Source organism: Castor canadensis, chromosome 1 (genome assembly GCF_047511655.1).
Source record: "Castor canadensis chromosome 1, mCasCan1.hap1v2, whole genome shotgun sequence".
NCBI lineage: Eukaryota > Metazoa > Chordata > Mammalia > Rodentia > Castoridae > Castor > Castor canadensis.
This window is the reverse complement of record NC_133386.1, coordinates 204,829,624-204,846,876: the sequence shown is the minus strand read 5'-3', so window position 1 is coordinate 204,846,876 and position 17,253 is coordinate 204,829,624. Positions and strand designations below refer to the sequence as shown.

The 17,253-nt window shown below is 52.4% G+C and overlaps 1 protein-coding gene across 3 annotated transcripts in view; it reads left to right on the top strand.

Annotated features, from left to right (window-relative positions):
- Nucleotides 1-17,253, top strand: part of Cpt1a (carnitine palmitoyltransferase 1A) — a 51,251-nt gene that overhangs the window by 12,675 nt on the left and 21,323 nt on the right. For all 3 annotated transcript variants that reach the window (XM_074050656.1, XM_020184975.2, XM_074050648.1), the window contains exons 2-9: nt 2,917-3,070; nt 5,186-5,325; nt 7,025-7,196; nt 9,190-9,291; nt 10,613-10,750; nt 11,827-11,904; nt 13,227-13,334; nt 14,093-14,177. In XM_074050656.1, the coding sequence (XP_073906757.1) occupies nt 2,930-3,070; nt 5,186-5,325; nt 7,025-7,196; nt 9,190-9,291; nt 10,613-10,750; nt 11,827-11,904; nt 13,227-13,334; nt 14,093-14,177 (964 nt within the window). In that variant the 5' untranslated portion in view covers nt 2,917-2,929. The remainder of the gene's footprint in view (nt 1-2,916; nt 3,071-5,185; nt 5,326-7,024; nt 7,197-9,189; nt 9,292-10,612; nt 10,751-11,826; nt 11,905-13,226; nt 13,335-14,092; nt 14,178-17,253) is intronic.

Genomic DNA, 17,253 nt, shown 5'->3' with positions numbered 1-17,253 from the left:
AAACCCCAGTACCGTAAAAAGCAAAATATGTGTGTGTGTGTGTGTGTGTGTCACTTGAATTCATCATATTTTCTAGGTTCATTTCTCGTGTCAGTGCTCTGTTCCTTTTTATGGAGTAATATTCAGTTGCACAGGTAGAACACATTTTATTTACCCCTTCCTCTTTTTGCCTGCTGTGTGCATTTGTGTACAAGTTTTTGTGTGGATAGATACCTACGAGTGGAACGGCTGAGTCCCATGGTTACAACAGGCAGTGTGACAGTTTTAAGTCACGAGGCCGTGAAGCCAGCTGGAGGGCAGGATTAGCATTCATTATGTTTGTACAGAGGAGCTTCTCAGCTCTTTCTGTCACCTGGTCAACCTGTCTCGGCTGCTGCAGACCTAGAAAGATTGACCAAGTGGAGGGCAGATAGGACCGTGCTTTCACAGTGTCATCGTTTGGTTCAGGGAGCACTGACCTTCACTGAGCGTAGGTCACTCTGACAAGGGCATGTTGCCCCTGGAAGGGACACTGTAAGTATTCTCTGACTCCCGAGCTAACATCAGTGCATACTTTTGGATAGTGTTGGGCAGATGCTGTATTTAATCTACTGTCACAATGGACCCCTTGAGTTTTACAGGAAGCTGTGAGGGTTGTCGGTGGCAGCCATCGCAGCACTTTATATGCCAGAACTGATGCCAGGCTGGCCGGCCTTGTAGTCACTGTGATCCATCTGGGTGGTTTTGTGACTTAGCCTCGAGGCCCCAGCCGCTCTTTGACACGTGGATTCCGAGCTGCATGGTGGGGTTCCCTTCTGAGTGGTGTGTGGATCCGCAGCGAGCATTGGGTGGTGATCTTGCAGCTTTAGAATGGGATCTGTGTCTTCACCCCTGGCCAGGCCCTGGGCACCCACCACCTGCCCACTAAAGTCATGTGTAAACGTTGCCCAGTGCTCAGCACCCGTCTGTGTGTGAAGGTCATGCCGAGTGGGTGCTGTTTTGCCAACTTGCTCTGCTCAAGTCAGAGCTGAGCTAGAAGGTTCTGTGTGCTAGGTCCCAGGTGTGTTGCCCACGCCAGCCTCCTCCGATGCCTTTGGCACCCACGTAGATGCCTCTGGTGGCACGCCCCGCTGATGCTTTTGCATTGTCCTCAGTACAAAACCCAGAAAACCCAGCCCTCCCACAGGCTGCCTCTGAGCCCCCCACCCCACCCACCCCAAAGCTGCCTTCTGGGACTACAGGCATCTGCCCTGGACCCTGCTCTCCAGCCCTTGCTCACTGGCCCCAACTGAGCCCCACTCCTGTCCCTGGTCCTCCTCAGCTCAGCATCTCATGGCTGGTCCTTGTGCTGGGCTTTAGGGTCTCCTGGAAATTCCTGCCTGGCACCCCCTCTCCCCTACCCCAAATGCTGTTCAGGTGACACTTGTTTTCGTGCTCTCTGCTCCTGTCTCTGCTGGAGGAGGGCAGAGGCCCCTCTGCAGGGTCTATGTCCTCTCCTTGTTGGCACATGGGACGCAGCCAGCAAATATTTGTTGAATGACCAAGTGAGTGACAGTTGGCTGCCTTCCAAGCCTGCATCTGGGAGTGTTTCTGTGTTCTGACTTGCTGAAGACTGAGCTGCTTGAATTTTGGGGACTGGGTGTCTTTGAAACCACAATCCTGTTGATTTTGAAGGTCCTCCACATGGCCCTTGGGGGCGTCACGGGCAAACAGGTGTGACAAGAATATGCCATGCACACACAAGCATGCCCACACGGCACACACACACACACACACACACACACACACACACACACACAATTTAGATTTCACCATACTTCTGTAGAGTTTTTATTGCTTACCTTAAAAAAAAAAAAAGAAACCCATTGAAAGCCAGGTGCCAATGGCTCATGCCTGTAATCCTGGTTTGGGAGGGTGACATCAAGAGGATTGAGGTTCGAGGCCAGACAAGTACTAGGGTTTGAACTCAGGGCCTACACCTTGAGCCACTCCACCAGCCCTTTCCTGTGAAGGGTTTTTCGACGTAGGGTCTCTCGAACTATTTGCTTGGGGTGGCGTCGAAGAACCTTTATCCTCCTGATCTCTGCCTCCCGAGTAGCTGGATTACAGGCATGAGCCACCAGCGAGGGGGTGCGGGGGGACCCCTTGAGTACTTTGCAGCAGTATTTTGAGAAGGTCACGCACTCTCAGAAGGGACGGGCAGAGGAGTAGCTGCTGGGGGAGCCCAGGAGGCTTGGGGGGTGGAGCAGGTGGGGCAGAGGTACCGCTTCTTCTGTGCTGGGGCACGGTGGTGTCAGTGTAGTAAGGTGGCAGGAGCGAGCCAGTTCCAGCAAGGCAAAGGTCAGTCAGAGCATAGGTTTCCTCTTCTAGGGCCTTGCACCTGCCCAGCGGGCCCTCCAGCAGAGCCATACCACAGCCTTGCATGTGTTTCCCGGGGCCCGAGATGGGAAAAGAGCCCAGAGCCACCATGGGACAAAGTCCCCTGGGTGATTGAGGAGGACACAGCCCTGTCCTGTGTCTGTGCATGACATCACACTGCATCTTCGGTGCTGTCCGGAAGGCTGAGGTGGCTTCTCAACTGCCCAGGGGTGCTCCAGAGGCCAGGGCACCTGGTGTTGGTGCCACACACCTGCCCGCAGACCAGGAAGTGGTCGTGAGGGCGATACTCGGCACTGCAGTGTGAATTGCTGAAGCCATCAGCTTCCTGGGTCCCTAGTGGGGGCTCCATGGATGGGGGGATTGCAAGTACAGGGGCTCCACTGGCCTGGACTTCTCGGCAGAGGCCACAGGGGTCTGTATAGCACTGGACAGGCAGGGTGTGACACATGGGGACAAACATGAATCCAAAACTCAGAAAGACCTATACTGGTGTCGGAGGGGGGGTTTGCCTGGCCTTGGAGAGCTGCACCCTGACTTCGGCTTCCCCTCTCCTTCCAGGTAATCACTCACCATGGCAGAAGCTCACCAGGCTGTGGCTTTCCAGTTCACTGTCACCCCAGACGGGATCGACCTCCAGCTGAGCCATGAGGCCCTGAAGCAAATCTGTCTCTCGGGACTTCATTCCTGGAAGAAAAAGTTCATCCGATTCAAGGTCTGCCCATATCTGCTTGAGCCCGTATGTGGTGTCTGTTCTGACAGCCAAGAGTGGCTCTCTGGATGCCATGTGCGTTGGTGGTACCTGAGGCTGTGGAGCACCGCCTCACCGAGGTTTATTTTGTTTGACGGGGGTGGAACTCAGGGCCTCACGCTTCCCAGGCAGGTGCTCTGCCACACGAACTACAACCCTAGCACTTTTTTAAAAAAAATGTGTTTTTGTGACAGGGTTCCCCCTGGGCTGGTCTCAAACTCACAATCTTCCTGCCTTTTCCTTCTGAGTAGCTGGGATTACAGGTGTGCATCGCCATGCTCAGCTGGCTCACTGAGTTCTTGAGATTCAGTAAGGCAGGTGGAGTGCACCTGCTTGCTGTAAAACAGGACAGGAAGCAAGGTTCCCAGGGAAGGGACCTGCTTAGCAGGGGCCGAGTCAAGACTGGAATGCAAGTCCAACCTTGGTTTTAAGGCTGAATATCTAGACATCGGTGACTTTGCTGGTAAAATACTCGAAAGCTGCAAACTGTCCGCATGAATTATCGAGCAGAGTTCGGGCCACATGTTCCCAATTATGGCTGTCTGAAGAAGTGGAAATGGGCTGCTCCTTTTAAGCAGGTGTCTTGTTTTTTGTTCATTTTCATTGTGGACTGGAGGCGTGGCTCAAGCGGTAGAGCGCCTCCTTTGCGAGCACGAAGCCCTGAGTTCAAACCCTAGTCCCACCAAAAAAGAAAAAAACTAATTTTTTAGTGTATTTTTTGTTTTTATTGTTACGGTGCTGGGGATGGAACCCAGGGCCTTGCTCATGCAAGGCAAGCTACTGAGCTCATCCCAGAGCCTAATTTTAGTTGACTTAAAAATCCCAGCAGGACTAAGTGTGGGTTTGAAAAGCTTCAAGCCAGTTCAAGCTCCCGGCCCACTGTGCCCGCGCAGACCAAGGCTGCTGGGAGAGGCTCACGAACCAGAGTAGGTGGCGGCAGGTGCGCCCCTGGAACTGGCTCCATTGCACAGGTGTCCCCCAGGTGAAGTGGTGGCTGTGGGGCACAGGTGACCCATCAGCTGGTGTTCTGTGCACCGCAGTGTGGAGGAGGGCGCCACCTGTAGGAGAAGCTGAGTTTGGGAGCCAGGCTCACGGAGGAGGAAGAGTGGGTGGCCTAGCCCTGCACACCACGCGGGCGAGGACAGTGGCGTCTCGCAGGAGCAGAGGGGCCAGCCAGGACACACAGGCCTCTGTGGACTTGGAACTGGGGAGGCGTGGTGAATAACGGTCCTCTCGCTCACTTATTTTTTACTTAACTTTAATGGATTAGTTTGTTTTAAAAGAGCGTCTTTAGCTCAGAGAACGTCTTTCGACAGTTAGAAGCCCCGTGGGGCGCTCACGTCGGTGAGAATCCCAACGAAGAGTTAGAAACCCGTTGTCTTGGGCAAACCAGGATCTTAGTAAGAGGCATTCGTGAGCTTTTATTTTTTTTTTCTTGGAGAGACAGGATCTCACTGTGGCCCAGCCAGCTCGCTCTCTCCATCCTCCTACTCTCCTGCCTCAGCCTCTGAGGTGCTGGGATTACAGCTGTGTGCTGCCATGCCATCTGGGAATTTTCATTTTCAAGGTTTTCAAACATACAGCAAAGTGAAGAGCATAGGTAACAATCCCACCTTTCAGGGCCCAGCACTGTCTTGACTCAGGATTGCCATGGGTGGTTTTGGAACTGGGGTCTCGGGCATCCTGGACAGTGACAGGCCAGGATGGGACTCCATGGTGGCCCAAGGATGTTCTTTGTCAGCAGGTGACGTGAGCCAGTCTGAGTAGAGCCTGGGCATCTGGGTGGTAAAATAGTGCCTGGGTGGTGCTAATGTCTTGGGGTCCCTCTTGGGGAAACTGTTGCATGGCAGGTTTAGCTCACAAGTCAACAAAGGGAAGACGCTGAATGTCGTTGGAGCAGCTGCGGCTGTGACCTCCAGGGAACAGTCCCAGCCTTTGAGGGGGCAGTCCTTGGTCACCTGTGTGCTGGGACACCTTCTCCCACTGCCTGGCGTCCCAGCAGCCTGTCTTTCCAGGGCCAGTCCAGTTGTGGCCACTGTAGGGAGGGCACAGCTCACGGTTGGCCCTGTCTGCTTTTAGAATGGCATCCTCACCGGCGTCTTCCCAGCCAGTCCCTCCAGCTGGCTCATTGTGGTGGTGGGCGTGATGTCGTCCACCTACACCAAAGTGGACCCCTCCTTGGGCATGATCGCGAGAATCAGTCGGACCCTTGGCACGACGTGAGTAATCCTGTCGTCATCGGTGCTGGGGTGGCTCGTCATATGCAGACTGTCACTGTCCTGGGTTCCATTTGAAGTTTTCGCTGTCCTTTCCTGGCCTGCTGTCAAAGTCCCCTAGGAGTTTGGGGACCTAGAGGCCCATATCCTGGAGCCCACACTGAGGAGAGTGGCAGAGGTCTGGGCACTGCTGCCTGAAGGCATCTGAGGCCCGAGGCCCAGCAGTGGCCTTTGCAGAGTTCATGTGTACATGTCCGCCATTTAAAGCCCTGTGTAATCTGGGTCTTTATAGGATTGGGCTCTTTGTCCCTCTGAGTCTATTTTGGTAAACTGGGCCACCTCAGAGCCGAATTTAGACAGGGAGGGTTAAGGGTCAGAGCCTTCCAGCCTCCAGGGCTGTTCCGAAGCTGTCTTCTCCGGGAGGAAGGAGCGCCAGTACCCCAGGCTGCTGTTTTCTTTTGTTTTGATTCTGGGGACCGAACCCTGGGCCTCATGCATGTCACCAAGCTGTGCCACTGAGCCGCCCCCAGCCCCAGTTGTTACTTTCAGAGTGCGGTCCCTGGCGCTGTGTGGGTTTCTCTCTGCAACTCCCCATCCCTGCTCCTCAGGAGCTCGATTTTTTGGTTTGAATTTTTTTTTTTTTCCAGTACTGGGCTTTAAACTTGGGGCCTCAGCTTTCGAGGCAGGCGCTCTACCACTTGACTCATACCTCCAGGCCTTTTTGCTTTCAGTTATTTTTCAGATTATTTTTCAGGGTCTCATCTTTTTGCCGAGGGCTGGCCTTGGAACCATGATCCTCCTAACTGTGCCTCCTGAGTAGCTAAGATTACAGCGAGCACCACCACGCCCAGTTTATTGATTGAGATGGGGCTTTAATTTTTTGCCTGGCCTGTCCTAGAACTGGGATCCTCCCTACCTCCACCTCCCAAGTAGCTGGATGTGAGCCGCTATGTCTTATTTTTAAAGTTCCATCTTTACCATGAAATACTCTCCCTTCACAAACAAACGAAAATATTTCCTTTCTCTGTTTATTATTTAAATGACCCTTTTTCATGATCAGGTCATCAGTTTATCCAAGACAAATATTCCCCACTAGATCAAAACCAAGGTCTTTTGGTACCAAATAGCTCAGGTAACGATTGTAACCAACAGCTTAAGTCTATGAAGAGCTGAAGAAAATGGCACAAATTCCCCATGAGCACCAGCCAGGCGGTCCACGTCCCCCAGGGCACAGGGTACCCCGTGGGTGGCCTCTGCCATGGACCCTGGAGAGAACAGTGTGTTTTCCCAGATTGCACAAATCAACTTTTTTCTTTTTTTCTGTGGTACTGGGATTTGAACTCAGGGCCTGCACCTTGAGCCACTCCCGATCTCTGCCTCTTGAGTAGCTGGGATTACAGGAGTGAACCACTGGGGCCCGGCTCCTTAGTTTGTTTTGATTCCAGAAAAGCCTGACTAGGTCTCACTGTGTTGCCCAGGCTGGTCTTGAACTGCTGGGCTCACAAAATCCCTTGCCTCAGCCTCCCAAGTGCTGGGATTACAGGCACAGGCCCAGGTCTGGTTCATTTAGAGGCGGAAGGAGGTGGCTGAGGAGTCCCTGGAGTGTCACTCTGTGACGAGGCCAGGCAGCCTCCTCCCATGTCTTCTGTCTCTGCCCATCCCACACTAATGCACTTGAATCTGCCTGGCTTTGTCCTTGCAGTGGCCGCCTGTCCACCCAGACGAAGAACGTGGTGAGCAATGTCCTCTTCGGCACAGGGCTGTGGGTGGCTCTTATCGTCACCATGCGCTACTCCCTGAAGGTGCTCCTGTCCTACCATGGCTGGATGTTCGCTGAGCACGGCAAAGTCAGCCGCTCCACCAAGATCTGGATGGTAACAGAGGGCGCTGGCCATCGGCGGGGAGCCAGGGGAGAGGCTCCTTTTCTTTGTTTCTTTTTTTTTTTTTGGTCGTACTGGGGTTTGAACTCAGGGCCTACACCTTGAGCCACTCCACCAGCCTTTTTTTGTGATGGGTTTTTTTGAGCTAGGGTCTCACAGACTATTTGCTCAGGCTGGCTTCGAACCTTGATCCTCCTGATCTCTGCCTTCTGAGTAGATAGGATTACAGCTGTGTGCCATCAGCGCCCAGCAGGGACCTTTTTTCTTTGACCCCTCATGTGTGATTTGGTCATGACCTGTGGTGGCTGGAGAGGTTCCATTCACGTCCAGCTGGTCTCTGTGGCTTTCTGGCCACCGTGCAGTCAGGTGGGCTCACTCCTGTATCCTAGCACGTCCCTAGCCCTGTGGCCAAGTTGGGTCCTGCCTTTAAAGAAAAAACCCTTGCATGTGTGGACACTTGTCCGAGCTTGTTTATTTCCAGGAGTTCAGTTTTCTGAGAAATCACCCATCCCAGGTAGGAATCACCTTGGGGCTTCTGAGGCTCCATCTTTGGAGCTCAGCCCTGTAAGTCACAGCAGGCTTGTGCTCACATATGTGCACCTGACCACCTGTCACTGTCTTGGGCTTCCCTGGGTTTCTGGGGCTGTTCTTTGTAAAGAAACAGTAACTTTTTTGTTTTGTTGTGTTGAGACAAGGTCTCACTAAGTAGCCCAGGCTGACCTCAAGCCCCCGCTCCTCCTGCCTCAGTCTCCCAAGTGCTGGGACTATAGGGGTGCCCCACCAGTCTGTCTTAAGAGTAACTTTGTTAGCACACCTTTTATAAAGTGGCTGAAATGATTTTAACAAACTTGGTCATGGTAAGCTTTTCTTTAAAGTCATTTCTCTCTTGGCACTCTTTCTCATTGATTTGTTTCTTTGCAGTACTGGGGATCGAACCCAGGGCCTCACTCATACTAACTAGGCAAGCCCCTCTACCACTTGAGCAACGCACCCAAAGCTTTTTTTTTTTTTTGATTGTTTTTGAGGCAAACACTCAAAAGCCTAACTTTTCCCAGGCTTGGATTACAGGCATGTGCTGCCCAGCCCCACTCTCATTTTATTAGTGTATGTGAGATGGAATGTGTCAGTTTAGGTTTGCTCATGTGCACCTGAGGTTAGCCTGTGCTGTTTTGCTCAGTTTCCATGTTGTGACTCCAGCTGGCTGACCTGGCCCTCCAGGGGGGTCACCTTGGTGGTCACCACACAGCCCAGGCTTCACTGTTTTCCAGATCCATTTCCTGCTCTTTGCATGGAAGTGTTCTGGTTCCTAGAGAAGCAGAATTTATAAGTGGACATAAGGATGGCCTTTGGGGCCGATGTCCAGTTGAGTCCCAGCACTCCTCAGCACTGAGAGTCACCACTGCCTTTTCCCTGAGCCCTAGGAAAGCCTTGCGCTGGTCATCATCCAGTCTAAAACCAGGGCCCATGGTAGGCGATGTCCTGTCCACAAGACTTGACATGACCCAAGGGACCCCTTGCCAGCCCTGTGGTTGACTTGAGGGCCAGGCCCTCAGCTGACCTCACTCCTGTTCCTAATGCTTTGAGCCAATTGAAAACCAAGGGCCTCTCAGGAGGAGGTGTGGGATGCCACAGGCCCAGGGGGTCCTGACACTGGGCATCGGTGTCTCACAGGCTCTGTCAGACTTTGCTTTTAGTCAGCTTGCTTTGGTTTTATCTTACTTTACTTTCTGACAGCACTAGGATTTGAACTCAGGGCTTCACTCTTACTGGGCAGGCGCTCTACCACCTTAAACAGTCTGCCAGTCCTCACTGGGGTTTTTGGGGGGCGGGGGTCGAGGTGTTTGTTTCCCAAGGCCCATGAACGTAGGGCAGAGAAGCAGCCACAGACTAAGAACCACCATGGAAGACCTGTGAATAGTCGCCAGCTGTGTATAACCGAGAGCTGGATCTTAACTTAGCTCATCCTGAACGTGTCTTCTCTCTGCAGGCCATGGTCAAGGTCTTTTCAGGCCGAAAGCCCATGTTGTACAGCTTCCAGACATCTCTGCCTCGCCTGCCTGTCCCCACCATCAAGGACACAGTGAGCAGGGTAGGTGTGACTCAGCCTCATGTGCTCACAGGCCATTGCAGTGCCCTTACGTAAGGCTGCGACTGTGTCATTCTGTCATTTGACCTCACCAGCCCTAGCAATGTCCCTTGCAGGGCTGTTATAGTTTTTTTTTTTTTTCTCAATACATCGTGGTATCTTAAATATCTTTTTTAAAAGGTGTCATGTTTCAAAGGCAAACTACTCAGATAATTTTATTTATTTTATTTGGTGGGACTGGGATTTGAACTCAGGGCTTCATGTTTGTAAAGCAGGTGCTCTACACTTGAGCCAAACCTCCATTTTGCTCTGGTTATTTTGGAGAGAGGGTGTCTTGAACTATCTGCCTGGGCTGGCCTTGAACTGTGATCCTCCTGACCTCAGCCTCCAGAGTAGCTAGGATTACAGGCATGAGCCACCAGCACCTGGTGAGACTGCTGATTTTTAAGCTGATCATATCTTGTCATATGGGCAGATTTTAGCTGTTGGGTTTCACGTTTCTGGCCCCATTTTCAGAACCTTCTCGGCTTCAGGACCTAATGACTTAGTCCCATTGACAAGGCAGTTCCTTCCCATCTCTGCTGTCCTGCATCCTCACCTGGGGGTTGGAGCCGATGGGGACGGGGTGAGGGAGACACTCAGGCTCTCAGTGGGCATCTGCCTGTGACACGTAGCTCAGTGTCTGCTTCCCGTGTGTGGCATGGTCTCTGTGTCGTTAGCACACATGTTCTGGGAAATGCAGGCACCTGAGACCCCCCACTACCCAAAGCTGCTCTTGCGGCCAGCGGCTTGGGGACAGAGCATCTCGTGACAAATCAACCAGCCACCTGTGTGAAGCTGCACCAAAGCCGTGTTGTTGAGGCGTGTGTCTGTCTGTCTGTGCCCTGAAAATCCTGACCCTCAAGCCCTGGCCTTGGCCTGTGTCATGACCAACCTGTCCCCTCCCGTCCCCTCCCCATCCTCTCCCCGTCCTGCAACTGAGTGCCTGCCTGACCCACACGGAGCTCTCAGTGCCACCCACCATCCCATGGCACCATCCAGGTCATCGCAGCATAGGTGAAGGCAGCTCTTTTATTAATTGCCAAATAGCAGAAGAGAGACAGTCTTGAAATGCCCTTGGTCACCCAGCAGTGACCTAGACACTGTGTGATGTCTCCAACCACTAACCCACGGCCTGGCTCGTGTCACTGAGCCGTGTGTGCTCAGGGAAGCACATTGGGGAGGGTGACGGTCTTGTGAAGGTGCCGTGACTCTCTTGGGGCGCAGGCGACATGGCCGCGCTTCGATGAGGTGTGTGATGTGGTGCTGTTTTCCACTGACCCAGTACCTGGACTCGGTGAAGCCTCTGATGAAGGAGGAGGAATTTCAGCGGATGACGGCGCTTGCCCAAGATTTCGCCATCAATCTCGGACCAAGGCTACAGTGGTACTTGAAGTTAAAATCCTGGTGGGCCACAAATTACGTAAGTATTTGCACACGTAACTTTTCCTGATGAAAGTTTTCTGTATAAAAATACTAATTTGGGGTATTTATGTATTTTATCCCCTTTTTTGGGTGGTACTGGGGTTTGAACTCAGAGCCTCAGGCATGTTAGGCAAGTGCTCTACCTCTTGAGCCACTCCTCCAGCCGTTTTTTACACTTTAGCTATTTTTCAGATAGGGTCTCATGTTTTTGCCCTGGCCAGACTGAACCTCGATCCTCCCACCTTTGCCTCCCCAGTAGTTGGAACGGCAGGAGGGCACCATCAGTTCTGATTTGTTTGTTGAGATGGAGGTTTTAGTAACTTTTTGCCTGGGCTGTCTTTGAACTGTGATCCTCCTGATCTCCACCTCCTGAGTAGCTGGGATTACAGACACACACCACCATGCCTGGCCCATATTCTGTTTTCTATGAGGTGCCGGTTAGCCTGACATGCATTTAGACTCTTCACACATACCATTCCCTACCCGTGTGCTGCAGCAAAGTTGAAGACAGTGATCCCTGGGCAAGGGAGGTGATGACCGGGCAGCATGCATGGGTGGCTAGGAAGAGCTTGCTGGATGACACTGGGACAGTCACACTGGAGAATAAGAGCCTGGGTTAGTGCCGGGCTCTAACCTCGGTACCAACACACGGGGGCTTTTTCAGGGAGACTAGGAAATGGGGAGCAGTGTGGCGGTTGGGGACGGCGGGTGCTGGGGTGGGGCCCAGGCTGTGTGCGTGCCAGGCAGGCCCTGTCCTGCCAGCCCCGCCCAGTCCTGCAGTGTCAGCTGTTAAACACGCTGGGACTGGCGGGGTGGCTCAAGGGGTAGAGCACCTGCCCAGCAGGCGTGAGGACCCAAGTTCAAAGCCCAGTGCCACCAAAAAGATAAAACCCCAGAACACCCCACCTATGCTGTCACCCGGTCACTCGTTTTTTACCTATCCAAGCCATGAAAGTGATGTTCCTCGAGCCCTGTCTCCACTCCCTCGTGCACACACACAGGACGCCCCGGCCTTCTGGCCCTGTCAGTAGCGTGTCGCAGGCTCGTCCTGAGTGCGGGTGTCTGTGTCCCCAGGTGAGCGACTGGTGGGAGGAGTACATCTACCTGCGGGGCCGCGGCCCACTCATGGTGAACAGCAATTACTACGCCATGGTGAGTGGGGCCTCCCCCTCCCCCACCCCCTCCCCCTCCTCCACCCCACCCCACCCCCACCCCGAGCTGCGTGCACGCCTTGCACGCCTCCCCGCCACCCGATGCCACCACAGACCGCACACCTGCACACTGCCCTGGGTGCCAAAGGCCACGGGCTTACGGGGACCGAGTGTTCGGGGCCGGCCTCCCGTCTCGGTTTCTCAAGACAGCTGTAAAGGGAGTTTCATTGCGACATTGCCGTGTGTACGTAGGTATTATAACCCGAATTGGTTTTGCCCTCTATTTTTCTCCTTTCTACCTTAGTCCCCTTCTTATGGTAGTTTTCCTTATCTGTTTTTATTGTTTGCTTTTTTCAGAGTTTTCCTTCTTTTTTTTTTTTTTTGTCCTTTTTGTGATACTGGGGACTGAGCCCCTGTACTCACGCCTGCACTTGCTAGGCAAGTGTCCTGTCACTTGAGCCACCGCCCAGCCCTTCACAACTATCCTCTTCCTTTTCACAACTGAAACTGTCTCAAACTGAGAGGAAAATCATTGGTGTGGCACACAGGACTTTTTCCTCTGCGCAATTGAGAGTGGGTGTCCGCCTGGTGTCCCCTTCCCCAGAGACATTTGTATTGATGTCCTCGGGTTCTGTCCTGCATAGCCACTTCCAGAGTGTTTAGACCTGGGTTTCTCGGCCAGCCAGCCTTCCTCTCTCTTCCCTCCCTCCCTTCCTTTTCTTTCTTTCCTTTCTACTGGGGCTGGAACCCAGGGCCTTGCACCTGTCAGGACAGCGCTCTGACACAGCTACATCATCGCAGCTCTTTTTCTTTTTCCCTTGCTTGTTTTTTGAGACAGGTCTCATATGTAGCCCCGGCTGCCCTCAAATTTCCCGTCCTCCTGCCTCAGCCTTCCCATGCTGGACTTACAAGACACCTGCGTTTCCCTTAGTCTTTTCCCAAGCCGTGGAGAAGGAGACATTTAGAAGTGTGCCTAGCAAGCTAGCGGCAGGCACAGCTCTAGACATGTGATTATTTAAATCTTTGCTCACTGCTCATCTAGAAAACCTCCCAGTTGTCCAGTTGCTCCTGCCTTTTATTTCTTCTCCCCTTCCTGTGCATTCGGCCAGGTTATTTGGGGACAAAACATCATCATCTTTTAGTAGCCCAGGAATACCTGGGGACTTTATACAGAGCACTGACAGGGTACAACTGTCCAAGCGTGGACACACGTAGTGGGCGCAGCTGGCCGCATCTGTGGAAGCATCTTGGCAGTGTGGAGCTGCCGCACAGGGTACTTAACCTTTCCCTGTGACTGGTCGTTGTCATGCCTTCCTTTGTCAGGACCTGCTCTACGTCACCCCGACTCACATTCAGGCCGCAAGAGCCGGGAACGCCATCCACGCCATTCTGCTTTACCGACGCAAGCTGGACCGGGAGGAGATCAAGCCGGTGGGTGTCACATTGCTCTTTAGGAAACCGCTGGAATTTAAATGTGTGCTAAACTGGAAACTCAGTTTTTTATGTATTTATTTTTTGACAGTACTGAGATTTGAACTTGGGACTTCAAGCTTCCCAAGCAGGTGCTCTTCCACTTGAGCCATGTCCCAAAGCCCTTCACCTTTTAAACTTTTTTATTCTCTTTTTTTTTTTTCTGTCTGGTGCTGGGGCTGGAGCCAGGGCCTTGTGCACGCGAGGCAAGCCCATCTCCCACTGAACAGTTCTTTCTGAGCTCCCTGAGGAGGGATAGCTGACCGAAGGCACCTAGTTCAAGTGCACATCTTGATGTCTTTATCCTTACACCCCTAAACCCATCACCCCGAAAGTTCCTCTGCCCCTTGGTGCTCTTTCCCAGGTGGCTCCTGACCTGATATAATTTGTAAGTGCCAAGTGTTCTTTTTTTTTTTTTTTCAGATTTAATTCATTCCTATCCTAAATGGACATATGTCTTATATTATGTAATTGGACATCTTTGTTTTTGAAAAACAAAAGCAATACCGCTGGTGAGCTACTCAGGATGAGCAAGACACACATCCACCCTGGCATGGCTCAGCAAGTCCCCACCCCATGTGCCACCCCAGGGAACGAGTGGAAAAGATTAAGTCAGGCAGGCCGTGTGCACAGAAAGCAAGTGCTGCGTTCACATGTGCAGTCTTAAGTTGCTCATGTGGAATTTTTGCTTGTTGGGTTGAAACACGTTTTTACTACAGATTCGTGTCCTGGGGACGATCCCGCTCTGCTCAGCACAGTGGGAGCGCTTGTTCAACACTTCTCGGATCCCCGGGGAGGAGACAGGTGAGTGCAGCACCCTCGGGTTCCCTTTGGGACCAGTGCTCAGTGTGGGGCGCTGGCCCAGGAGGGTCCAAGGGGCCAGGCTGATTTGTGGGGCGGCTCCCAAGCATTTAGATTCATGAGTCTTCCTTCCTTCCGTTGGACTTCCATTGTCTTTGTTGAACTGGGACGGACTTTATCGGCCTATCTCAGATTTTAATTTCTCTGCATTCAAGGGCTGTTGTGTTAAGCATTTTGAGACCCCCCCCATTCCTTGGGATTCTTGGGGATCTCGCATTGGCTGCTGTGCTGGGCTGTTGTAAGATGCACAGGCTGTGCTCGAGGGCCTGGACTGTGCCTAGTAGCTGCCTGGGCTGGGCAGAGCGAGCATGTAATCTACCATCCACCCTGGGACATCCCTGAGAATGACGCCAGCTGGGACCATCCAGACCCCCAGGACTCAGGCTTGCTTTGTCAGTCACTTTAAGTTGCTGTGACAAAATACCCCAGTGCAAACTTAAAGGAGAAAGGATTTATTTTGGCCCCTGGCTTCAGTACATGGTTATTTCCTGGGCTCTGCTGTCTCAGGGCTGTGGTCAGACAGAGCATCGTGGCAGCTGGAGCACACAGTAGAGCACAGCTGCTCACCTTATGGCAGCTGGGAAGCAAAGAGAGACAGGAAGGGGAGGGACAAGTCACACCCTGGGGACCCACTTCCTCCAACCAGGCCCATCATTATGAACTCATCCATGGGTGAATCCTCTGATGGAGTTAGTACCTCCTGATCCTGTCACCTCTCAGAGGTACCACCAGCTGGAGACCAAGCTTTGTTGGGCAACGCTTCATATCCAAGCCAGAACCCTAGCTGTCTGTGAGCCTCCGTTTTCCCAAGTCTATGCAGGTGGGCAAATAAGCAGACACTTGACTGACAAGCCAGACCCCATCTGAGACCACTCCAGAGGCCACTGTCACACACAGTCATCACTGATGCCCTAAAGTCGACTGGAAAAGGTCCAGCTAGCGTGTTGGTGCTGCCCAGGCTGTGGGCCTGCCCAGGAGCCACCCTGTGGATGCTGGCTTGTGGGCATTTCCTTAGATGGATTCCTTCGTATGCTCCAATGCTGCTTTCAGAGCTTCTTAAACTTCACTCCATGCTTGTCCACTGCTGACTAAAAGAGGATCCTCCTGTGTCCTCGTCACCCTTATCACCTGCCATAGCAGGGCAGATGCATGAGTGGGCAGTCAGCAGTGGGAAAGGCAAGGCTGGCTTCCTCCACTGTGTAGCCAGGTCTCCACGGCAGGAGAATCACCAGGGCATGATAAAGGCGGACGGGGCCCTTGAGGAGGCAGGTGTGGTGCTGGCATCTGCTTTTAGTCAGCAACTTGGAGTAGGGGTCACTTTTGTCAATCGCTGTTTCTGAGTTGGCGTCCCTGTCATCAGTCAGTGTCTCCAAGTGCAGGTCACTATTGTTAGCATCTCCAAGTGGGGTCCCTGTTGTCAGTCAGCGTTTGGAGTGAAGGTCCGTGTTGATCAGTGTCTCTGAGTGGAGGTACTTGTCATTGGTGAGTGTCTCTGAGTGGAAATCCCTGTCATCAGACAAGTGGGAAATGCCAGCCTACTTCAATAGTCACTCCAGAATAAATACCAATGCACAGAAAACAAACAGCATGCTGGGACACAACAAGCCTGCCTTTGTTTTCTGGGGCCACTGTGACCAGTGACCATAAGCTGGTGTCCTAGGCCAATAGGACTTTATCCTCTAGTCTGAGGTAAAGGGTCAGCAGGACTGCGTGCCTCTGCAGCCTCTCCTGGCTAGCAGTGGGTCTTAATGTATGTTCCTTGGCTTGTGGACACATCACCTTGATCTCTACCGCTGCGATCGCATGGCCTCCTTTGTCCCTGTGTGGACTTAGGCCGCACGTGAATCCAGCCTGGCCACATCTCAACATCGTGACCCTGTTTCCAAATAAGAAATCAAGTCATACCTACAGGTGCTGGGGCTTTGGAGACACAGCTCAACCCATTACATCAAACATCCAGGTGTTAACAATAGAAAGACTTTAATTTCCTGTATTTCAAAATTATTTCAGACTATCTAAACAGGCAGATAAAAGGCTCACCAGAGAACAGAGTCAATATGGATAGCATTCTTATAAATCAGGCAGGAAACCAAGGATTCTAACTGGCCAAGGGCAAATCCCAGGAGCTCCCAGAAGGAGGTGTTTGGTGACTTGCGAAAAACCTGCAGCCTCACTGCTCACCAAAGAAATAAAACACCTCAACCTTGACCACTGGCCACAGACACCATTCTTAGGTGTCCCATCTGGTGACCCCACCCTTCACCTCCCATCCTGCTCACAGTCAGGTCATGCAAATTGACCACAATAAAAAATGGCAAAGAAAAGTCTGCGGTCGATGTCTGTACACTTTACATTCATCCTGCCAACCAACCACAGATGACAACACCCAGGAAAACATTTGGATATATTGAAGATGTCCAGCCTGTTTTCTGGCCATCATTCCCTCAAAAATACAGTAAAACAACAGTCACATGCCGTTGACATTGTCTTAGGTACATAACCCAGAGGCGACTTGAAGTGGACGGGTATGGTAGGTTCTGTGCAGATTCTGTGTCCTGTCACTTTGGGAGTTGGGGCATCTGGATTCTGACTGTGTCTGTCTGCTGTGGGTCTCGGAACCACGGCCCCCACAATAAAACCAAGATGGTTGCACCTTGGCCTTTTTCTATTCATTGACCTTTGTTGCTGTGTGATGGGGTCACTGCCAGAATTTAGAAACTTGAGAAAGAAGATAGAGCATTAGTGTCATCTCTGAGAACAACTCAAGGACAGAAGCATTGCTCTGTCCTTTCCCTCCCCTGTCATACGTGATGCCTTGGTGACTGCCCCAGGCCCTGTCCCCTGTGTGTGGGACAGACTGGCTTGCAGGGAGCAGGAGGCCCTTCCAACCACTGGCTTTGACAAATTGCTCTCAAAGCAATTGACTGACATGCCCTCGAGCTGTCTATGAGGCACTCTTTTCTGCTGGACTGGGTGTTGAATTCAGGGCCTCCACCTTCCAGTTGAACTGTGCCCCCAG